Raw genomic sequence first — 25,268 nt, 5'->3', positions numbered from 1 at the left:
TAAAGGGGTTTTCCCCACGAACAAAGTTAATTTTAATGAACATTTTAATCAATAGATCTTTGAATAATATGTTCCACAATTGGATGTGTTAAAAGGTGATACAGACAGGACAGAACAGGATCGCAGCTGATTCTTTCTTTCAAGTAAAACATTGCTTAAAAACAGGCAGGAAAATGTTTTCCCCTCTCAAAAATAATCAGCTGTAATGTCTGTATACTCTTTGTTTCCCCCTGCCCAGGAGCTGTGGTATGTTCCTGCACAGTCAGACACAGCCATTACACAGTACACAGCAGGAGCACATTTATAAGATTATCTCGGCACAGGAACATTTTTTTAAACACATCCAATTGTGGAAATTATTATCATTCCAAGATCTATTGATGAAAAGTAATTATTCAATGGAGTACTCCAGATTTCTGAAATGCCCTAGATGGGAATACTCTTAACTGAGGACTGCCTGTATTAACGTTACATAAACAGGAGGTATACCACAATTCAGGTGTAATCTGGGTTGTAACAAATGAAAACAAGATGACAAAAACCTTTTTCCCGAGACAGTTTTTCCTCTTGACGTTGGTGGTGAGGCTTGTATGGGGCTGCACCATTACTAAGGGCTTCAGCCACAAATCCATCCATAAAAGACAGAGAAGCATCAACCTGCAACCAAACATTGCACATTGTATGATCCTGAAGGTCGGTACACAGGTGACTATATCGTCATATACAAAGAGGGCAGGGGAACTCAAGAACATTACAAATTTACATGGCAGTAGGAGTCTGTGTAAAGTATAGAAAACAATGTGATAGAACAGCATCAACTACCAAATGTCAACCATACGGTGGGCCAGGAGTGCAGGTACGCCAAAAACAGGACGATCCTCAATCCTCTATGAAACCCAAGCAGCTGATGAAGATGGCAACAACATCCAATGTAGAGAAGGTTCCCGTTACTATCCCATCACAGGTACAGAGAGTGATGGCAATGTTTCAACCCCAAACAGGGTCTTTATTGCTCCATTACGTTTCCTTGCCATCTCCTTGTATTTGTGATGGAGTAATAAAAAGAACCTCTGGATTCTGTCGCCATCTTTACCTACTGTGTGGAAAGCAGATTGACTGGACAATGGCACACAATGGACAATTGTACATTTTGGACATCCAGTATCTACATGCCTATGATAATACATAAGCAGGCAATTCAGGCTTTTATTTTATGAAGAGCTGCTCTTTTACTGCACTAAAGTTCATTATATTGCACTAGACTACAGAAGAAGGATCAGCATTTTTAGCCACTGTAAATGACTTTGAAGCAGTTGGTACAAGTGCTGAATGGAATATTTACCAGTAAATCTTCACAGCAGGAATTGAGTGGAAAAAGTCTGTGCATTAGCGGCCTGTCGTCCCCCAGCGCTTTTAATTCGCAGGCCTGCTGCCGCATCCCCGTGTCCAGGCAGGTTGTGAATTCTTGGATTAGCTGATCCACTAATAATGAATGTGGAGTGATTGCAGACAGCTTTGTTATTGCAGCCATAATCCAGGCTGTGGTTTCAGAAGTAACAGAGCTTTGTAGCAGAATACTGCGAAGTTTAGATATTACCGATCCTGTAAGAACCTGCTTTGCCAGATAGGAATATTCTCCTAGCACCTGAAATGGCAAAATCCGGACATGGGAAGTGTTAGCAGTAATATACAAATAAAGGGGAAGTCTGGTTACAAGGAGTCATCACCTAACAGGATAGATGAGAAGTTCTACAACGATGTGGGACAGACCGCCGAGGCCCTCCGCAATCAGCGCATGGGGCACTTTTGTATGACCTCTGAATGGAGCAATAGTGCACATGCTCAACCATTGCTATAGTCATTCTATAAGGGATTGCCAGAGAAAGTGGAATTCTGTACTCTCCTACCTCCAGCAGACCCATAGAGAAAGAACACAGCAGCTGGGGACCAAGCGCAATGCCATGCAATGTACATTGGTTAGACCCATACCGATAGCATCCTGTAACTAGGCGATAACATATTGTAACTTTAATGTCACCTTTCTTTGACTAAATGCAGTATAATATATTTGCATTGTACAATTAGAGCAAAGTGCCCGCAGATCTCCTGCAATCAGTTGAGAAGTTTACTTAGTCGGAAAGGTGTGCAAGCATCAGAGGCTGAAATCTCTCGGCTTTCCTCACCTTCTTAAAGGGGTTCTCCAAGAGTTGTCATAAAATAAATAATACACATTGAAGTATTCATTTTTTTCCAAATACCTTTATTCAACAAAAAGGTATGCTTTATTTACTGCACTGTGTCAGGATTTTATAGATGGCAACTGCCATAATTCAGTGTGACCCGTTCTAGATTTCAGGGGACACGCAGTAGGACGGGCTGTGTAAAGAGCATCTGCTCGAGGCATATGTCAGGTCAGAGCATGGTCAGGTCAGGCAGCATTGTGAACCTTCATTCCTCCGCTCAGTATCCTGTAAGTTTGACTGAACAGAGTGGACTAGAAAATGCTGGGATAAAATTTGCATTGCGTTTTTGGGGCAAATTCCACACGGATTTACAGCATAAAAAATGCACCGTGTGCACATACCCTAAAGGAAAAGATGGACACATTTCCTTAGCTGACTGGGAATGATCATCCATCTCAGTCAGCCTGACAGTTTTAGTGTAGTGCAACGAGTACATCTGTCCCACAAATGCTTTTCACGCAGCCCGTCCTAGGATGGACTACACACTGCTAGATGGAAGTTTCCATCTTTAAGATCCTGACAGAGTGCACTAGATAAAGCATACCTTTCTGCCAAATAAAAGTATTGTATTTATTATATCACATTTCTCAGAGAAATCCTTTAAATGTCTGCACACAGAGTGCGCCCTTGGTGTGGCCAATAATTTAAGCGCACCTTCTCACCTGTTTGTGTTACCTCCACCCCCTATTCTTTGATAGTTAGCTCTAGCTTTGTAGAGGCAGATAAGGGGCAAAGATAGATGAAAAACAAGTAGGTGGAAAGGCGTACTTATATATTTGGCCACACCAAGGGTGCACTGAGCGCCTGTTCTTAGTCATTCCGTCCTGACAAACTCCTTTTAAACTGTTCAAACCAAGTCCACCTATGTGTTATAGGAGATCAGCTAAGCAGGTAGAGATCTCAAATGTGTGCTGAACATTTCCAAAGACAAAAGAGCAGAACTGTGAATGCAGCTCTGGATTACACACACAGCAGCTCAATTGATTTATCATTTGATGGAACAATTATATCTACCGCATTTTTTGGACTATAAGACGCATTTTTTTTCCTCCAAAATGTTGGAGGAAAGTGGGGGGTACATCTTATAGTCCAAACATATGTTCTGTGGGTGGCGGGGGGTCTAGGGGTGGGAGCGGCAGCGGTGGAGGAGCGGGGCACAGGAGGCAGCAGCTGCCTGCTGCAGCCTACACTCTGCCCGCTGCTAAAGAAAATGAATATTCCTTAATAGCGCTAACACTGTAGCTGCAGCGCGGCTCCTGCTGCAGCCGGCGGTCTGTGTGCCTGCTATTAAAGCTCATGAATATTCACCACAACCCACTCCCATGGGTTGTAGTGAATATTCATGGTCTTTTATAGCAGGCACACTGACCGCAGAGCGGCAGCAGAAGCCGCGCTGCGGTACAGCGTGCGAGCTATTGAAGAGACTGAATGGTCACTGCTCCCCACGCACAGAGTCCCGGCGTGGGGAGCAGTGACTATTCCGACACAGCACTTCACTGTGTGAGGGCGCATGGCAGGCGACGCCATACGCGGCTTACACAGTGAGATTGTTGGCAGCAGAGCGGGATGCAGCGCTGGAGGAGAGAGGAGGCGAGTATGATTGTTTATTATTTTTTTTCTTGTGGGCAGCGTGATGGGGATCAGAGGGTGCCAAGCATACCAGGATCAAGGGGTGCCATGCATGCCAGGATGGGGGATCAAGGGGTGCCATGCATGCCAGGATGGGGGATCAAGGGGTGCCATGCATGCCAGGATGGGGGATCAAGGGGTGCCATGCATGCCAGGATGGGGGGTCAAGGGGTGCCATGCATGCCAGGATGGGGATGACTGAGGACCATGTTTACCAGGATGGGGGTGAGGGCCACGTATACCAGGATGGGGATGAGGGCCACACATACCAGAATGAAGGATATTAACAGAATTGGGGGACATTACCCCAATACCAGAGTCAGCATCAGACTCCCTCCGCCATAACAGTGCATCATGATTACATTTTTTGCTTACATTTTTTTTCTATTTTCCTCCTCTAAAACCTAGGTGCAACTTATGGTCCGGTACATCTTATAGTCCGAAAAATACGGTAAATACTTACAGAACCTTAAAAAATATATATAGATTTTTTTTTAATGTCCTGTAATTATCAAGCACTGTCAAGCAGTTCATACCGTAAAACCACAACTAAAGAACATGTCAGGTGTTTGATGGTGCTGAGCCATGAGCAGTCTGACATCCACACATGTTCCCAGATTACAGAAAGCTATGGGCTTGCTCTGGCTGCATCGATCGGTCTCTTGACTAGTTGCATTTAGGAAGAGACCTGTCATGATGCCACGCTGTATGGAGGGGTTGAGGGAGCAGCGCAGTGGTCTCTTCTCCCCCATGCCCGACTTGTTTTTCACGCTTTGCTGAGTTTGAGTAAAATATAGCTGTGTGTAATGAGGGAGCCTGTCTGCCTGTGCTTCGGACACTAGGAAATGGCGGACAAGTTCCCTTTAACTCACAGCAGCATTATTTTAATCAAATCCACAACTAATTAAAATCAAATTCTTTCCGAATATTTCCTGTAAGCAGATTTAGACTTCTGCAATTTGGAATATGTGAAATGTTGTTGTACTTATTTAAAAATCCTCCACTAGCAAGTACCAAGTGTATAATTAGAAGTTAGCCAGTGTGAAACAGCCAATTTACATGGCGGCTCAGAAGCGAACAGCCGGGCCTATGAATAGAAAATGCTAATGTCTGCTTCATGTATCCAAGCACAAAGGCAGGCTTTTCACTAATATCTTCCTCACCCAGCTGATAACCTGTAGGAAGCGCTGTGGATAATGAACATTCTCCATTTCCAGCAGGGCAAGATAAGACTGCACTGCATACAGCCGGAGCTGTCCATCTTCCTTTTCATCGCCAAATCCTGGAGAGATAGAAAATTACATTTTAAACACAGACAGCACAAACTGGACAAAGGGACCCCAAAATAAACTACCCTCCCCCAGACAACCTGAAGAACGGTCTTGGAATATTGTACAGAAATGTGTACAGGAACAATGGCCCCGTGTACATCGGGCTTATTGCAAACCTTCAGCCTCCATTTAGAACGTAGCAAGAGAGCATAAATGCTGCTGGAGGCTCGGGGGAAAGAAACTGATAGAAAAACACAAAGGAAACTGAAGGAGAGGAGGGAAATGGAAATCAGGGCCAAGCCAGCAATGCACAAAATATTATATTTATTAACAGCCTCCTGCCAAATGTCGGTGCCAGATATAGATCTGCAGAGTCTGCATACACTCTAAGGAATTAGAAAAACAAGGGCTCGTCTCAGCACAGACACTGGTGGCGCATTTCTACAATACCCATTGGTAAGATGTAGCCCCTGGCCGTAATAGTCAATAGCCAGTCATATGGCCTTTGGAAACAAAGCCAATAGTGGGCCAAGTAGCATGGCACAGTTTCATCGCCTATGTAATTTCATTCCGCCCATCAATTGGACTCACACGGTCAGACACTGATGTCCTATCGCTAGCATATACCATCAATGTTTGTGACAAGAGGAAAAAAAAAAAAAAAAAAAAGACTTAAAAAAAATGGAATCTGTCAGCAAGATTTCACCCCCCAAACTATTTCTATGTGCATGAGCTCTTTCAAAGACAAGTCCAGTAATACCATTACATGGCCAGTCCACTCCTCCATTACTGAGAAAGACTTAGTTACTTACCGGTAACGGGATTTTTCGGAGCCCATGACAGCACCACAAGAGAGAGAGGATCCGCCCATCAAGGACAGGAAACCTACAGGTTAAAAAGGGCGGCACCTCTCTCCCGCCTCAGTTTAGTTGACAGAGCATGAGAGGACCGCCAAGGTTAATAACAACAAAACAAATTCATTTTAAGCCAATTACTTTAACTAACTTCCCCCGAGGGTGAAAAAAAGGAAATTAACTCTACGGGAGTGCGAAAAAACACCAGTGTAGGGAGGGAATATAAGGGTGCTGTCATGGGTTCCGAAAAATCCCGTTACCAGTGAGTAACTAAGGCTTTATTCGTACTCCCATGACAGCACCATGAGAGAATTACAGAGACTAAAGGAGACTAGGGAGGGACCACAGCTTGAAGCACCCTTCTCCCAAAGGTGAGATCAGAAGAGACACCCAAATCCAATCTATAATGCCTATAGAAGGTAGAGGGAGAAGACCAGGTGGCAGCCTTACATATGTCTTCGATGGAAACCCCTGTCTTCTCCGCCCAGGAGGTTGCTACTGCTCTGGTGGAATGAGCCCTCAACCCCTCCGGTAATTCCTTATCCCCTGAAGAGTAGGCGAGGGAGATGGCCTCTCTAATCCACCTCGCAATCGTAGATTTTGAAGCTTTACAACCTTTCCTAGCCCCCCGATGGCATATGAATAGGGAACTATCTTTCCTAAAACTGTGTGAAACCTCCAGGTATTTAAGTACGCACCTCCTAACATCCAATGTGTGTAGTTTCTCCTCTTTCTGATTTTTAGGGGGAAAACAAAAAGTTGGAAGATTAATCTCCTGAGTCCTATGGAACCGAGTGACTACCTTTGGCAGAAAGGCTGGGTCAGGTTTTAATACAATTCTATCATCCAGAATTTGAGTAAATGGTGGGGATATAGAAAGAGCCTGTATGTCACTTACTCTTCAGGCTGAAGTCAGGGCAACTAACAGGGCTGTTTTAAGAAGAATAATTTTATGGGAGGCTGAATCTAGGGGCTCGAAGGGAGGGTTAGTCAAGGCATCTAGGACTAGATTTAAATCCCAGGGAGAGGATTTAGTTTTAATAATAGGTCTACACCTAAAAGAAGCTTTTATAAACCGTGCTACCCAATAATTAGCCGCTATATCGGAAGAAAACAAAGCTCCCAAAGCCAAAACTTGTACTTTCAATGTACTAGTGGTAAGGCCCTGTTCTAAACCCCGCTGCAGAAATTCTAGTATTTTCCCAATAGGGGGCCCATCCTCTGGTTTAAATTTCGAAAAGGACAGAAACTTCCTCCAAGTCCTAGCGTAGATGCGGGTAGTAACGGGTTTTCTGCTACATAAGAGAGTGTTTACTACATTTGTGGAGAAACATTTGCTGGTTAACAGCGCCCTTTCAAATTCCATGCCGTTAAATGGAGATTTGAGGCTGGAGAATGGCGAACCAGACCCTGAGTGAGAAGGCCTGGAATCACCGTAAGAACCCAGGGGTCTGATATGGACATTCTCCGGAGGCAAGGGAACCACGGTCTCTTGGGCCAAAAGGGGCATATGAGGATTATTCTGGCTTTGTCTGCCCTGATCTTCCTTATGACTGACGGAAGCAGGATCATGGGAGGAAATGCATACGGCAAAGGGAACTCCCAGGGAACCATGAAGGCGTCCACTGCCAGGGGTCTTTCCCTGGGGTTTTATTGAACAAAACATTGTCACCTTTCGATTGGATATTGTCGCAAACAAGTCCACTGTTGGAAGACCCCACATTGCCACAATCCTGGAGAATATCTGAGGGTTCAAGGACCAGTCTCCTTCTTTTATGGAAGTACGGCTGAGAAAATCTGCTGTGACGTTTTCTTTCCCTCTTAGATGAACAGCAGAAAGGGAGAGACAATGATCCTCTGCATTCTGAAGAAGTCTGTCCGCTACTCTCATTAAGTCTTTTGAATGGGTTCCCCCTTGATGATTTATATATGCTACTGAGACTTGATTGTCCGAGAGTATACAGACATCCTGGCCCTGTAAATATACAAGGAACTTATTGAAAGCATAATCAACCGCCAAAAGTTCCTTAACATTTGAGGAAAACCGTACCTCATTTTCTGACCAGGTCCCCTGAATTAAGTTACCTTCAAAATGAGCTCCCCAACCTGTAGCACTTGCATCTGTAGTCAAGCCTCCAGTAGGTTTACATTCCCAAGGGACTCCCCTAGAAAGATTAGTGTGTACCAACCACCAAAGAAGGGATTGTAAGGAGAAAGGGGCCAAGGTAAACTCCCGGTCTAGATGTCCATCTAGGATTGAGTCGTTATACAATATATCCCATTGAAGTGCCCTTGAGTGAAATTGGGACCAACGCACCGCGGTAAAACTCAAGGTCAAGGTCCCTAATAATGACATGGCTTTACGGAGTGACATAGAGGGTCTATCCATACAATGTCTTACTAAGCCCTGGATTTTTGCAATCTTTTCTTCTGATAAATAGCATAACTGTCTTTCAGAATCTAAGATGACCCCTAGAAACTGTTGAGCTATTAGTGGAGTCAATCTAGATTTTTCCAGATTTAGAAACCAACCTAGTCCTTCCAGGACAGAAATAGTTACCTGAAGGTTGGCCTCGCATTGAACAAAGGAGTTCCCCACTATCAGGAAATCATCAAGGTAAGGGATTATTAAGATGTCTTTTTCTCTTATATGGGCCATAACCTCTGCCACTAGTTTGGTAAAAATTTGCGGGGCTATAGCTAACCCAAAGGGAAGTGCAGTATACTGAAAGTGTTTAACCACCCCACTTATTTCAATGGCCACCCTCAAATACTTTTGATAGTCCTTATGAATGGGAACATGGTAATATGCATCTTTAAGATCCAGAACTACCATATAACAGTGGGGAAAAAGTAATTTTATTATCGTTTTAAAGGATTCCATTTTAGAAGGTGTCTATTTTAAGAAAGCTATTTAAAGATCTTAAATTTATGATTGTCCTGAAATACCCATCTGGTTTGGGGACCAGGAAGAACGGGAAGTAGAATCCGTGACCCTCTTCTGAATCCGGAACCTCAATCAGGACGTTTTTCTTTATTAGGACTTGAATTTTCGATACGAGGGCAGTCTGCTGCTCTGGAGAGGAACTAGAGGGAACAATCATGAATCTTCTGTAAGGAAGAGTTTGAAATTGAAATTTAAGACCAAATCTAATCAGGCTCAAAATCCAATTACTATGTGAAATAAGTTCCCAAGCTGGGAAAAATAACGACAATCTCCCTCCCACCTGGGCCGATTGTGATTTCCCTGGCTTCTGCTCATTTTTGGAAGAAGAACAAAAGAGTAGGCCCACCTGGGCCGATTGTGATTTCCCTGGCTTCTGCTCATTTTTGGAAGAAGAACAAAAGAGTAGGCCTCTACCTTTGCAACCTCTTTCTTCGAATTTCTCTTGTTCTCTGAAAAATCTTCTTCGGACAAATTTCTTTTTCCGAAACGATTTCTTAAAAGAGGGTAGAGGTACAGATGGAAATCACTTCTTAGGATCTCCTGCTTTTTCCAACAGTTCGTCCATGGTATGGCCGAAAAGATATTCCCCCTCGCAAGGACTTGTACAAAGCCTAGACTTCGTTTGCACATCTCCAGGCCAGCATTTAATCCACAGGGCTCGCCGAGCAGCATTTGATAGAGCTGATGATTTTGCTGCCAATCTAACCGAGTCCGCAGACGCATCAGCAAGAAAGGCCGCTGCACCCTGGACCAGGGGAAGGGAAGAAATAATCTCCTTCCTGGAGACACCCTCCTTTATTTGATTGTCTAGCTGTTCCAGCCAAACCATCAGGGCTCTGGATGTGCAGGTGGCTGCCACTGCTGGTTTCAGGGCTCCTGCAGCTGTCTCCCATGCACCTTTCAGGAAGCTATCGGCTCGTCTGTCCAAGGGGTCTCTTAATGCTCCCATGTCGTCAAATGGGAGAGAAGACTTTTTTGATGCCTTAAAAATGGCAACATCTAACCTTGGTGCTTTTGACCAAGAGGTACATGCGGCATCGTCAAATGGATACCTCCTTTTGAAAGAGGGAGGAATACTGCCCTTCCTGTCTGGCTTTTGCCACTCTCTATCAATGAGCTCTTTGACTTTTGTATTTATGGGGAAACATCTCTTCTTCTTCTGACCTAATCCCCCAAACATTACATCCTCTACAGATTTTTCTGGTCTCGTGTCTACAATGCCCATGGTAGTCCGGACAGCTTTCACCAAGGCATCAACCTCCTGCAGAGGAAAACACTTGTCTCTCCGACTCACTATCAGAGGAAGAGAGAGAAGAGGAAGAAATGTTTGAGATATCAGAGTCCGAGCCTGGCTGAGGGTTCCGAGGAAAATGCCTGGACTCAGAATTCCCTTGCACAGCCTTGCCTATTTCTTCTCTAATTAAAGTCTTTAGGCCTAAGGAAAACCCCAGGGTTTCTTCTGTCATTACCTTGTCAATACAAGGTTGGCACAATTTCTTAACATATGCATCAGGGAGCGGATTGCTGCATAGGGCACATTCCTTATGTTTAGACTTAAATGAACATTTCTTGCTCTGAAAGAAAGTTATAGATAGAGAAGGAGGAAGAAGAATTAGTAGAACTTTCACGAAGATTGCACTTACCCCTTGGAATATTTGGTACCGTAGAAGCAGAAGAATCCATCTTAACCGGTGGTACCTGTGTGGGTTTTTTTTTCGTTGTTTTTTTTTTTAGGGGCTTTGGAAGGAATTCACCCCCCCCCCCTCCCCCCCTCTTGGTGGGCTAATCGCCGCTGTTAGCAGTACCAGCGGAACGCCCCTGGACTCATGCTCGCATGCGGCTTCCTGGTTGCGCGCGAGCTCCGCCCACTTCTGGTGGAGTCTCCGACGCACCGGAAACACGTCACAGGGCCGCGCCTGTCACGTTCCCCGCCGGCGTGGCCCAGATCTCCTGCGTAGTATAGCGGGGGGGGGATGCCCGCATGCGGCTACACACATGGCGGACATCTACCTCCACGAGAGGGGATGTCACGCCCGCCGCAACGCACACGGAGGTGCCCCAATGAGCCCTGCCGTGGCATCCCCAGAGGTCCAGGACCAACTTAGGGTGGGAAACTTCACCGCTCCAAACACCCTGTCGATTCCATCTGGGGCAAGGGACCATCTTCATCCTGCATGTAAGCCTGAGAGGTCTCCCATCAAGGACAGGAAACTGAAACTGAGGCGGGAGAGAGGTGCCTCCCTTTTTAACCTGTAGGCTTCCTGTCCTTGATGGGCGGATCCTCTCTCTCTCGTGGTGCTGTCATGAGAGTACGAATAAATCAGCATATGAATTGATATGTATATGAGACTGAAGAGCTATTGTAGATATGAAGCCTCTGTCACTCCAGCTCTATTCTCCACTGGAAGGTGCTTCCTCTCCTCCTACTTGATTGACAATCTCTATGCTGTGTGACTTCAGGCAAAGGAGCCGTCAGTCAAGCAGGAGGAGGCAGCACTGAGCAGGGAATATAGCTGGAGTGACAGAGGCTTCAGATCTACCATAGTTGCTCAGCCTCATTTGCATATCATTTAAAACGCTGATTTCTCAGTAATGGGGGAACAGACTGGCCATGTAAAGGTATTGCTGGATTGATCTTTGAAAGAGATAAATAGTTTGGTGAGTGAAATCCCCAATCCAGATTCCCATTAAAGAGGCATGCTCATCTTCTGAAATTCAGGAGTGCACTGAAGATTGACAGATCAGGCCGGCAGCATGGTCACGCTGCTCTGAACGGTGCGCTCTGATGCTGCAAGCGAGGCAACATTGTCACTGCAGCATCGGTGGAGCACAGGGGCCCTGTAGCTTGCTGGATCCAGCGATCAGGCCAGCTTCAGAGTGGTCCTTGCAAGCTGTATAGCAAACAGTTTACAAGCATGTGCCCCTAGCCTAGGTCTCTGAGGAGGACGGTAACCTAGGCAGCAAGCAGTAAACTATAGAATTCAAGATGGCTCGGTTCTTGAGAACAAAGAGGATTTTTAATAAGATGTAAACTGCTATCTTCCTTCTTTTTACAAGCACTTTTAACAATTCATAAACATGAGACAACTGCTTTAATTAGTTTGGTTAAAGCTTAGCATTCGTAATCTTTGCCCACAATGTACTCAGATCTATCAGCCATAAATATGAGTGAGTCGTTGGTTCTTATATAAGAGTTGGCCACTGTCTCTTTATTTTGACATATATGTTTGGACATGATTTTGTGGCACTAATATAGAAGTATTACAGGTTCTCCCCCTACTGTACTTCTTACTGTCGCCTTCCTCACAGACCGTGCAGTACCTTTGTCCACAAAATGGCAGCTTATGGAGGATCATATGGTCAAACCTGTCCAGTCCATCAGCCTCCTCCAATTGAAGACAGCTTTTCCACGTGCAGAAATTAATAGTGAAAAAGCTGATGGACTCATCTGGTCACATGCTCCACGGTCAGTGGTCATTTTTGTTATTAAACTAGTTTTATTGAAGAAAAATTCTTCATAATAAACGTTCCAATAATACAGTAAAAAGTAGAAATTCAGATCTTGTTATAGATATCTACGAATATTAAATTACAAAACAACATTACAGGCATTGTATCATATATTAACCAAAGATAACTGCTATATGGCAGAAAAGATGAATGTACAGATTATAGCACTCATCTAGAACGTCAAAATTATATAGATGTAGTGGAGATCACGATACACATTAACGAAAGACAGGGGAGAACTCTTTAATCCATGAAATCGGGAATCTCACCCCATCTGTGAATGGACCGGGAGCACATTAGGGTGTATAACGTGACAGTGAGGAAGGCCAGATATGGGAATGGGACATAACATTGTTAGAGGAGAGTCACACCATTTTCCCAGATTTTGTGGAACTTTTGGGGACACCTCCTATTTCTGTATACGATATTTTCATATGGTATTACATCATTAACTCGTTTTTTTCCCATTGTGTGATGGTGTGAGGTCTCCCTCCCATCCCTCAGTGATATTGCCTTTCTGGCTAGGAACATAGTTTTGCCATTGGGGCCGAATGTCCTCATCTACAACACCCAAGACACACAGTTCAGGAGCACAATCAATTGGGGCTTTAATAATCTGTGATAACGTAGAAATCAAGTCACTCCAATATCTTATTATTATTGTGCAATAAGGTGCCAGAAATCTGCGCCCGGTTCCCCACACCTGTGACTTGTTACTATACAGCAAGTCTATGTTTTGCACTCGCACTTTATATGTCTTATGAATTCACCATGATTTGGATTGTTTTATATCAATTAAACATTACATGCCAGTTGCCTTATTTCTTATCTTTGATCTAGTGTACTATTTATCTTTATGCACGGGATGCAACTAATATGCTAATGAGTTATCTTGACTGCACTTGTATTGATGTCTGTTTATATCCCTGGGATTAATCATGCTGTAATAATTGTTGCTGACTGTATTTCATGGTAACCCCGATTTTTTACTATACATATACAAGTGCCTCTCACCAAATTAGATCATCATTAAAAAGTTAATTTATTTCAGTTCTTCAATACAAAAAGTGAAACTCATATATTATATAGAGTCATTACAAACACAGTGATCTATTTCAAGTGTTTATTTCTGTTAATGTTGATGATTATGGCTTACAGCCAATGAAAACACAAAAGTCATTATCTCAGTAAATTAGAATACTTTATAACAAGAGCTTGAAAAATGTTTTTAAAATCCGAAATGTTGGCCTACTGAAATGTATGTTCAGTAAATGCACTCAATACTTGGTCGGGGCTCCTTTTGCATCAATTACTGCATCAATGTGGCGTGGCATGGAGACGATCAGGCTGTGGCACTGCTGAGGTGTTATGGAAGCCCAGGTTGCTTTGATAGCAGCCTTCAGCTCGTCTGCATTGTTGGGTCTGGTGTCTCTCATCTTCCTCTTGACAATACCCCATAGATTCCCTATGGAGTTAAGGTCAGGCGAGTTTGCTGGGCAATCAAGCACAGTGATACTGTTGTTTTTAAACCAGGTATTGGTACTTTTGTCAGTGTCGACAGGTGCCGAGTCCTGCTGGAGAAAGAAATTCCATCTCCAAAATGCTTGTCGGCAGAGGGAAGCATGAAGTGCTCTAAAATTTCCTGGTAGACGGCTGCGCTGACTTTGGTCTTGATAAAACACAGTGGACCTACACCAGCAGATGACATGGCTCCCCAAACCATCACTGATTGTGGAAACTTCACACTAGACCTCAAGCAGCTTGGATTGTGGCCTCTTCACTCTTCCTCCAGATTCTGGGACCTTGATTTCCAAATAAAAATTTGAACTCTGGGACCTTGTGGAGTGTGTCAATGACTGCCTTCTGGACATCTGTCAAGTCAGCAATCTTCCCCATGATTGTGGAGCCTACTGAAACAGATTAAGGGACCTTTCTAAATGCTTAGGAAGCCTTTGCAAGTGTTTTTTGTTAATTATTTTAATTTAGTGAGATTATGACTTTTGTGTTTTCATTGGCTGTAAGCCATAATCATCAACACTAACAGAAATAAACACTTGAAATAGATCACTCTTTGTAATGACTCTATATACAATAGGAGTTTCACTTTTTGTATTGAAGAACTGAAATAAATTAACTTTTTGATATTCTAATTTAGTGAGAAGCACCTGTATTATATAGAGTCATTACAAAAAGAGTGATCTATTTAAATTGTTTATTTCTGTTAATGTTGATGATTATGGCTTACAGCCAATGAAAACACAAAAGTCATTATCTCAGTAAATTAAAATAATTAACAAAAAACACCTGCAAAGGCTTCCGAAGCATTTAAAAAGGTCCCTTAGTCTGTTTCAATAGGCTCCACAATCATGGGGGAAGACTGCTAACTTGACAGATGTCCAGAAGGCAGGCATTGACACACTCCACAAGGAGGTTAAGCCACGAAAGGTATTTGCTAAAGAAGCTGGCTGATCACAGAGTGCTGTATCCAAGCATATTAATGGAAGGTTGAGTGGAAGGAAAAAGCATGTTAGAAAAAAGTGCACAAGCAACTGGGATAACCGCAGCCTTGAAAGGATTGTTAAGAAAAGGCCATTAAAAAATTTGGGGGGAAATTCACAAGGAGTGGACTGCTGCTGGAGTCATTGCTTCAAGAGCCACGACACACAGATGTATCCAGGACATGGATTACAAGTGTCACATTCCTTGTGTCAAGCCACTCATGACCAACAGACAACGCCAGAAGCGTCTTACCTGGACCAAAGAGAAATAGACCTGGACTCTTGCTCAGTGGTCCAAGGTGTTGTTTTCAGATGAAAGTAAATTTTGCATTTCATTTGGAAATCAAGGTCCCAGAGTCTGGAGGAAGAGTGGAGAGGCCACAATCCAAGCTGCTTGAGGTCTAGTGTGAAGTTTCCACAATCAGTGATGGTTTGGGGAGCCATGTCATCTGCTGGTGTAGGTCCACTGTGTTTTATCAAGACCAAAGTCAGCACAGCCGTCTACCAGGAAATTTTAGAGCACTTCATGCTTCCCTCTGCCTTTGCTTTTTGGAGATGGAAATTTCATTCTCCAGCAGGACTCGGCACCTGTCCACACTGCCAAAAGTACCAATACCTGGTTTAAAAACGACAGTATCACTGTGCTTGATTGGCCAGCAAACTCGCCTGACCTTAACTCCATAGAGAATCTATGGGGTATTGTCAAGAGGATGATGAGAGACACGAGACCCAACAATGCAGATGAGCTGAAGGCTGCTATCACAGCAACCTGGGCTTCCATAACACCTCAGCAGTGCCACAGGCTGATCGCCTCCATGCCACGCTGCATTGATGCAAAAGGAGCCCCGACCAAGCATTGAGTGCATTTACTGAACATACATTTCAGTAGGCCAACATTTCGGATTTTAAAAACATTTTTCAAGCTGTTGTTATAAAGTATTCTAATTTACTGAGATAATGACTTTTGTGTTTTCATTGCCTGGAAGCCATAATCATCAACATTAACAGAAATAAACACTTGAAATAGATCACTCTGTTTGTAATGACTCTATATAATATGAGTTTCACTTTTTGTATTGAAGAACTGAAATAAATTTACTTTTTAATAATATTCTAATTTTGTGAGAAGCACCGGTACTTACCCCTCCTTGCCCTTTACCTTATACTCCTGTGGTTTAGTGGCACTTTGGTGTCATCTCTCTGCCCTTGTAATACATTTTTTATCTTTCTAAATCATGTTTGGTTTTATTTGAATTATTGTAATAAAATGTTACATTTTTATTTGATTTGCTCCTGATTCCATTTTTTCTTTTTGGGTTACATATGAGTAGGAGGTGTGCTGAATCACTAATACAATGTAAAGCAACACCCAAGGTATAACTACATAGCAGCCTTTTTTCAATAAAGTGCACATACATTAAGTCACTAATATTACCTTGTGTGCACAAAGGAACTCCAGAAGGAAATAAAAAAAGAGCTTACCTTCAGCCAGAAGCCGTAAGAAGTTGTTAGGAATATCGGGGTGCACCACATCTCCACCAATGGAAAACACTACATTCATTGTCTCCACAAACCACTGATTGTTTGGAGAATATGTAATAATATGGTCAAGGAAAGGTAAACTATTATAGAACAAAAAAAACATTCACAAACTGTAAGGAATGTGATTCCAATCAGTGATGGTACCGAGGATGGATTTCCACTGAAAATGATTATCTGTGATAAAGATAAGTCATCAATATCCGAGAAGGGAAAAAAAAACCACAAACATTCATATTGACTTTATGGTAGAGTATATAAAAAAAAAGAATGCAAATTTGGGGTTTTATGATTCCGTCATCACAACAGATTTGCTCTTAATATATAATTAACTATGTAAAAAGGATATTTTTCAGCCAGGTCTGCTATTTTCCCAACCAGTGCAATTACCGCATACTCATCCTTACTTTGCCTCAAATATTCCAGCATTTTCTGTACAATAACGGTGACATTCTGCTCATTGGTGATCCGATACAGAAGCTCCAGTGTCTGTAAAATATACAGAAATCAGAAATGTCCTTTAGGAATCCTCAAAATGTCAGATCCAGGTTAGAGACACACACATTTTGCAGCAATTTTCAATGCAACTGTAAGATTTTCTCTGCTGCCAAATTTACTTTGAAATCTATAGGACATTTCGGGGGAGTCTAAATAGTGTTCTGGTTTCCAACTGCTTTCCCATAGGCTTCTCTACAAAACTAACAAAGCTGGGCTTGTCTTAGTCTTTAGAGGAAATTTACTAAGCACTAGAATTCTTACTCTTAGCACCAAAAACGATCATGTGTACCTTGTGCAAGTTTCATCATTTGTTCTAGATGCGTTTCACATCTCACTAGACCATTTGGGTTTGGCCAACAAAGAGGTGGGCTTAACGAATCTGCTCTCTGCTATTCTTCCGGCAAAGTATGAAAAACGGCTCATTCAGACGTCAGTGTACGAGTCCTATCCGTGCTTTTTTACAGGTAGAACTCGTACCTATTATAGCCTATGGGGCTCTTTACATATCCATGTATTTAAAGGTCCACACAAACAAGTCGGGTCAGGAGGGAAGGGAAGGTAATTGAAAGGGAAGGGAAAAGGGGAAAAGGGGAAAAGGGGAAAAGGGGAAAAGGGGAAAAGGGGAAAAGGGGAAAAGGGGAAAAGGGGAAAAGGGGAAAAGGGGAAAAGGGGAAAAGGGGAAAAGGGGAAAAGGGGAAAAGGGGAAAAGGGGAAAAGGGGAAAAGGGGAAAAGGGGAAAAGGGGAAAAGGGGAAAGGGGAAAGGGGAAAGGGGAAAGGGGAAAGGGGAAAGGGGAAAGGGGAAAGGGGAAAGGGAAGGAAAGGAGGGAAGGAGGGAAGAAGGGAAGGAAGGGAAGGAAAGGAAGGAAGGAAAGAAGGAAGGAAGGAGGGAAGGAAAGAAGGAAGGAGGGAGGGAAGGAAGGAGGGAGGGAAGGAGGGAAGGAGGGAAGGAGGGAAGGAGGGAAGGAGGGAAGGAAGGAGGGAGGGAAGGAGGGAAGGAGGGAAGGAGGGAAGGAAGGAAGGAAGGAAGGAAAGGAGGGAAGGGAGGGAAGGAGGGAAGGAAAGGAAGGGAAGGAAAGGAAGGGAAGGAAGGAAAGGAAGGACGGAAGGAAGGAAGGAAAGAAGGAAGGAAAGAAGGAAGGAAAGAAGGAAGGAAAGAAGGAAGGAAAGAAGGAAGGAAAGAAGGAAGGAAAGAAGGAAGGAAAGAAGGAAGGAAAGAAGGAAGGAAGGAAGGAAGGAAGGAAGGAAGGAAAGAAGGAAGGAAAGAAGGAAGGAAAGAAGGAAGGAAAGAAGGAAGGAAAGAAGGAAGGAAAGAAGGAAGGAAAGAAGGAAGGAAAGAAGGAAGGAAAGAAGGAAGGAAAGAAGGAAGGAAAGAAGGAAGGAAAGAAGGAAGGAAAGAAGGAAGGAAAGAAGGAAGGAAAGAAGGAAGGAAAGAAGGAAGGAAAGAAGGAAGGAAAGAAGGAAGGAAAGAAGGAAGGAAAGAAGGAAGGAAAGAAGGAAGGAAAGAAGGAAGGAAAGAAGGAAGGAAAGAAGGAAGGAAAGAAGGAAGGAAAGAAGGAAGGAAAGAAGGAAGGAAAGAAGGAAGGAAAGAAGGAAGGAAGGAAGGAATGAAAGAAGGAAGGAAGGAAAGAAGGAAGGAAAGAAGGAAGGAAGGAAAGAAGGAAGGAAAGAAAGAAACTCTTACGGTAAAAGCTGGCACACTGATTAAACTTGGACCTTTTTTTTTGCGTAGAAGAAAAATCACCGATGTGTAGGAAAGCCCTCGGCTGCATTCACATGTTCGTGTTTCTTCTGAAACTACCTAACGTCATGTGCACATATGGGAGAATTTATGTAGAATACTGGTGTAAAGTACAATATAATGGATGTGAAAGAGGTAAAGAAAACCCCAATCCATATGCGGCAGAAAACATTAAAATCAGCTGTAAGCTCTATATTACTATGGCTTTCTCCCAGAGCCGCCATGGTCTTCACACATTGCTAACAGATCTTAGTCCATCTCTGCAGCCAATAATTCATGTTATTATGTCAAGTGTCATTTTATACTAACCACAAGGTTTTGCTATATTGATTACAGGTATTTTATGCAACAACTAAAAGGGGTATTCCAGATTCCAGCTTACTTTGTACAATGAATAGTTAGACCATTCCCTATTACACTGTACGTATCACTTCCTTGTGGGTTTCAAGATCTTTGCTCACTGTCTACAAGTTTCGCTGTAACTCCAGTGAACACAAATCTATCCAAACCGATGAATGACACAGCTCCAGTACACACTGCCACAAGCCGTCCACTTGTGTGATCATCACATGACCAAAACAGACATTTTTGTGGCATTTTCACTGCAGTTTTTCAGTCTACAGTGATATATAAAAACACTACAAAGCTTTGGGGTTTTTAGCCATTTTTGTTAAGATTCAAGCTTCTCTATCAGCAAAAAAAAACACATTTAAAATATTTTTAAATTAAAAAAAAAAAAAAACTTGCAAAAACCATGAAAAAGCTATTGCATTCATGTAAGTTTTCATTTTACAAGCACGTAAAGTGCTATTCTCATCAGAAATGGTAAAAATTGGAACTCTAAAGGGATCTTTAATTTTGTTTGCTTGTTGCCTAGGTGACTATTCACCACTGCAATCCATCATCAGTAACTTAGGCAAGGAGCGCAGAGCCTACATGTTCCTTCCCATAGAGCTTGTAATAACTGCTCTGGAGCTGGCAGGATCACTGAACCCGGCCAGCATCAGTGACCCTACACTCCTCAAATGCTGCAGAGGAAAAATTACTTGTCTTGTCACATCAGAAAGTGTAAGGTTAGGATCAGTGACATGACAATGGTGCATGTTACCACCCCATAGCACCTTCCCCACGGGGCAAGAAGCACAAAGGGTAGCAATAGAGCAGTGAGGTCTTGCAGAAGAAGTTGATAAAACCCCTTTACGTTCAGTTAAGGAAAAAAAAAAGCTGTGCATCAACCTACCTCTCTTTTAATGATAGGATCGGGGTGGTCTAGGCACTCAATTATTGTCATTTGGTGCTGAAGAGCCAGGTTTGGATCTTGCTGGATGACGTATGTAAGAGCCTTCAGTCCTAATGAAGAAAATCATAACATTTCAGAAATAACCGAAGACCCAATATATCAGCAGCAAAGTTATTTGGTTGAATTAGGTGCTTAGATAACCTCATGCAGTGCAGAAGCCACAGCGGCACCTCATTTATATTGGAGGGTACTGCCTTATATACAGTGAGTAGTATATACCCATGCTGCTTGCTCACACAAAATGACAAGTCCAGGTACTCACATACAATCATAGTGTAGGCATAATACAATAAACATTTCCAGCAAGAAATAAAGCTAATGGTCTACGTCAGGGGTGGACACAGAAGAGGGCCCCTCGGAAATAACAGGGCTCTTCTGTGTCCAATAAGCTCATCATAAAGCCCCCCCTTTGTCTGTGGCAGAGGCTGCTTTAGAGGTGGAAGTGGGCTCTTTACCTCTTGGTCCCCTGTGCGGCTGCTCAGGTTGCACAAATGGTATGTTCACCGATGGCTTTACCAACATTTGGCATCTTTAGCAGTTTTTAAAAGGGTTTAAAGCAGCTATGCCAAACTGGCCAGACCTGGAGAAGAGCCGGGGAGGGGCAGAGCATGGCTACGCCACTCATCAAATTCAGCAAAAAGTACCAGCATTTACTTACACCAGAAATATCACTCCAGTTCCTGACCGGAGTAACATTTCTCGTGAGATGAACACCACTGAGAAGATGCGCCGAATTCAATAAATGGCGTGCGCCTCTTAATGAATCCAGCACATCGCACTCCAGCGAGCCCTTCGTTAAGCCGGATGTGCACAACCCCTGTCCTAATTAATCGACTCCATACTTTATGAGGCCAATACATTAATGAGGGAAGCGATCGCTGCACCTCTCACCACCCCTCAGGATGGTGGTCACAGATCCACCTTTACATAAAAACCATATCCCTGAATCCTATGTCAGTTTATTCGATTAAAAACAGCAGAGGGAGAGGTGTAAAGCAATCATCTCACAGGGTCCAGACAACATGAATACAAAAACCAGATTACTTGGAAAGTGGCTACAGCATTATCATGGGCCGCCATGCAATCAGCAAGGTTTTCTAAACCATTTTTTGGGTAGAGAGATCAACATTTTATAACATAATTTCTTGGATAGTTAGAGATAAATAACTGCAGGAGTTTTAGAAACACACGGGCAGATTTAATAATCACTATGATAATACATGCGCCATCCTATCTAGAAATCACAGGCGTTCCCTAGTTTATGCTAGAAATGACTTATCAGTATGTAGACGGGGTAACATTGCATATGTGTTAATGGAAATGATAGAATTACTATATATTTATTTTTTATATATTTTATGTAAAGAAATCCACATAGGTAAAAGGAAAATAACTCACGTTTTAGATTAAATATCTAAGATTTATATCTGGAACAATAAAAAAAATAATGGCAAGATAGCAGCAGGCAGTGACTATACGAGACATTACTAAATACAAGGACTCTACTACCATCAGGGCGATCAAATCCCCAAATACAGAGACTAAAGGTACAGACGAAAAGTTGCAGATGACATTGGAAAATCTTCTTTTATTAGTCATCCATCAGTGCAAAGTTTCATGCTTAAAGAAGATATGTCCATCTGAAACACAGCACTATGGAGGACTAATAAAAGTCAGCCACGCCACGTCATCTGCTCTAAATTCTGCTTTCCCTCAATTTCTCTAAGTTGAAGACTAGTCCCATGCTGCTGGTCATCATGCTTACAGTTATTGTGAGGATCGGATGAAACCTTGTAGAGCACGGCACTGTGGGAGTTACAGAAACAGCGTTTGGACCCTCAATAATCGAACATCTACGGTATAATGCAGATTGGGTATGTGCTAACTGATCGAAGGACGTTTCATGGCCCATTTGGACAGAACGATCGTTAATACTAGTCATGTTCGGCTTACACAGGACAATCTACTCCCGAGAATGAGGACTCAAGCTTCCCTAAAATCACTTCACCCGATGAACGAGTGCTTTGCTCATTGGAAGTGTAAGTTCACGAGAGCGTGCAAAAATACATCTGCGTTTCATCCAGAAAAAGCCAACAATTTTTTTCGCACTGGTCAATCTGATTCTATACAGCAGACACCAACTGATTCCAAAACCTTTTTTTTTCTAAATGAAGGGAATTTGTCAGCGGGTTCAGTGCCCTAAACAGTATGGTCAGCCAAGCTCTATTTCCCACCAAAAGCCACCTTCTGCTCTTTAACTGACAGCTCACCGCAACTGTAATGAAGTCAGAGTTGTCAGTCAAGGAGAAAAAAAAAAAAGGTGTCGCTAGGTGGGGAACAGAGATGAGGAGGCAGAGAGTCGGCAAGTGCTCCAATCACACTCAGAGCACTTCAGCTTCATTTACATAAGAATTAACACAGTGATTTTTCGGTCAGGGAGCAACAGATTGCATACATAAAGGTGATAATGACATTATCTTTCACAGTGCAATATGGGTGAATCATGCCAACAGATTCCCTTTATGTGGTTTGCTGATTATATCACCTTTTTTTGTAAGTCAAGAAGGAAACATTATACTTATTACTGTACTATACAAATGATGACGACAACCTAACCCCTGATGCCCAGGGAGTGGTGGGATTTCTATTCATCAGAGCTGTATTTTTTAATGCTTGAGAAAGGCCAGTTATGGCAGAAACGTTGGTTGCTTTGTCTTCCTGTTATAATTATCACTAATATGGAATAAAGATTATGTTTTTGTCAAGAACCTGCCGCCTTGGTGCCTCGGCTTCTCTGAATTTCTACATTGCTTTTGGACCTGCTGAGCTAAGCACAAGCTTGGTCAATAGTGCATATGAATCTACTTCTGCACATTTATGGCACGTACTACAACTGTGCTGAGCATTTGTCAGAACTGATACAATTCAACTGCGAGAGATGCACGCATGTGGCCACCTCTCCCCTGGCAGCGGACACCTCTCCCCTGGCAGCGGACACCTCTCCCCTGGCAGCGGACACCGTACCAGCAAGATGAAGGGACGACTCATATCCTGTGGATCTGCCATAAATGTCTAAGATGAGAAATTAGTGAAGCAGATAATAACACGTGGGAGGGTTTTATATCACCTACATAATATTATAATTTAGATATGCTTTTAGAGTTTGCTCTCCTCTATTAATCTCTCTGCTTTCTCTGAGCTGATATTATATTGATCAGCAGCATTTATATTATTTGCTCTTATAATGTGTAATATGCATATCATATGGCAGATAATATGTGACTTTTACATTTTAACGTTTAATTTGCTATTCTTTGTATCTTGTAAATATTTTAAAAACAGCTTTTTCCCTACATAAAAACCTTTCATCATGTGATGAAATATTGTGCTACTTGCCTAAATATTTAAGGTTGATTTTTGGAGACAGGACAAACTTTCCAATACATTTTGCAGCTTTCTCAAACAGATCAGACTTTGGGTAAATTGTATAAATGGTTTGAACACATTCAAAAAGGATAGCTGAAAGAGAAAAGACAATGGTCACATAAAATGTTGGAAAGACCTGCAAACACTTGGGTCTGTAGTAAAAGTAACATTAGATAGCTAGACTCGAATATAAATAAAATGACTTTTAATCAGGGCTGTGGAGTCGGTAAGCCAAACCTGCGACTCCGACGCCTCAATTTCCCTTACACCGACTCCGACTACACAACTCCGACTCCCACATATATTGCTTATATTTAAGTGAAAAATTTATTGTATTACAATGTGAACCTCAGACATTTAAGAATATTTATGATACAATAATCAAGATATTTAGATAGAATATAATGATGGATAGCTGGAGGGATAGATGAATGAATAGACAGAGGGATGGATAGATAGATGGAGGGATAGATGGAGGGATAGATGGAGGGATAGATGGAGGGATAGATGGAGGGATAGATGGAGGGATAGATGGAGGGATAGATGGAGGGATAGATGGAGGGATAGATGGAGGGATAGAGTGTGATAGACAGATGACAGCTACAGACAGCAAATAGTACATTGCACATATCGCACATATAGTTCACACACATTGTACAGAGAGCACATAATAATCACCTACAATATTAGCATTAGTTACCTTCCTGTGACAGAGATGAGCAGTAGTACTTTCACTTTCTCCAGCTCGGGGCCCAGGAATCGGATCCTGTGCAGGGCAGGCACCCCTCCCCCTCCTCTCTCTGGTGAAGACGGCAGAAGACAGGACAGAGGAGGGGAGATTGCCCCCTGCAGTCTGGAGCCAGTTCAGGACAGGAGCACTGCAGCATACAAGTGAGTTTTTATAGGTGCGTGCCCCTGCTTCTGGGGGGGGGGGGCAACTGCCCCCCCCAGCCCCTCGCTGGCTACGGCCATGATTCACACACAGTGTTTTTGCAGATCCGTTTTTTGCAGTAAAATGCAGTGTCTCTGGGCATCCCAGCAAAGTCAATGGGTTTCAAGATATGACATTCAGACACATCGTTTTGTGAGGATAAGTTTTTGGGCCCATGTCAGTTTGTTCGGCGTTTTTCTAATCTGCTTTTGCTATTGAAAACATTATCTATGAGCTCAAAAACCTTTCAGGTGATGCGGTTTTTTAAAAAGCTGATCTGCTTTTGCAGCTGAAAAACGTATCCTCAAAAAACGCAGCAAAAATGCTGTGTGTGAATGTAGCCTTAGATCAGGAATAGAACAGCCATTTATAGGACATTTCATTACTTTCCCAAATTCCTATGAAAAAATATTCCCCACAAACTGCATTGATCTACTGCACCCAATTTATTATATATTTTAGGAGTCGGTCCATTTTATACCGACTCCGACTCCACCAAAATGAGCACCGACTCAGACTCCACGACTCAGACTCCACAGCCCTGCTTTTAATGAATAATTCTAAAAATATAGTGACTATACCCAACACAACCTAAGAAGAACCAGAACATCCTAAAATCAAAACAGAGTATGGTGTGAATATGCACCAACATCATATAGATACTGGATAATAAAGTGACATATATAAACTGTGCCAGTAGTAAATATTACCATTTCACCCAATTCAGATGGGTCCGTGGGCAGCAGATGATGTACATAGGGAATTGTAACTAGCCCTGTTGTGCCCAATGCAGTTGCTCTCCTTGTTGCTTACTTGGTTATTCCTGAGAGATCCGTTCCTGTTTAATTAGGTTGGCTGAATATTTCTATAATTTAACATTAGA

General features: G+C 42.7%; 1 protein-coding gene across 2 annotated transcripts in view; it reads right to left on the bottom strand.

Annotated features, from left to right (window-relative positions):
* The window catches only part of AP4E1 (adaptor related protein complex 4 subunit epsilon 1), an 80,285-nt gene that overhangs the window by 36,751 nt on the left and 18,266 nt on the right, over positions 1-25,268 (bottom strand). The window contains exons 9-15 of one of the 2 annotated variants that reach the window (XM_073653043.1): positions 23,425-23,547; positions 19,969-20,078; positions 16,841-16,980; positions 16,435-16,547; positions 5,036-5,154; positions 1,343-1,645; positions 543-657 (exon numbers count right to left, since the gene is read on the bottom strand). In XM_073653043.1, the coding sequence (XP_073509144.1) occupies positions 543-657; positions 1,343-1,645; positions 5,036-5,154; positions 16,435-16,547; positions 16,841-16,980; positions 19,969-20,078; positions 23,425-23,547 (1,023 nt within the window). The remainder of the gene's footprint in view (positions 1-542; positions 658-1,342; positions 1,646-5,035; positions 5,155-16,434; positions 16,548-16,840; positions 16,981-19,968; positions 20,079-23,424; positions 23,548-25,268) is intronic. The other variant, XM_073653045.1, reaches the window with a different exon arrangement.

This window comes from Phyllobates terribilis, unplaced genomic scaffold (assembly GCF_046119375.1).
Source record: "Phyllobates terribilis strain yellow unplaced genomic scaffold, ASM4611937v1 Scaffold_11__3_contigs__length_659146591, whole genome shotgun sequence".
Classification (NCBI taxonomy): domain Eukaryota; kingdom Metazoa; phylum Chordata; class Amphibia; order Anura; family Dendrobatidae; genus Phyllobates; species Phyllobates terribilis.
The sequence above is the reverse complement of the archived record's forward strand: the minus strand, read 5'-3'. Positions and strand labels throughout refer to the sequence as shown.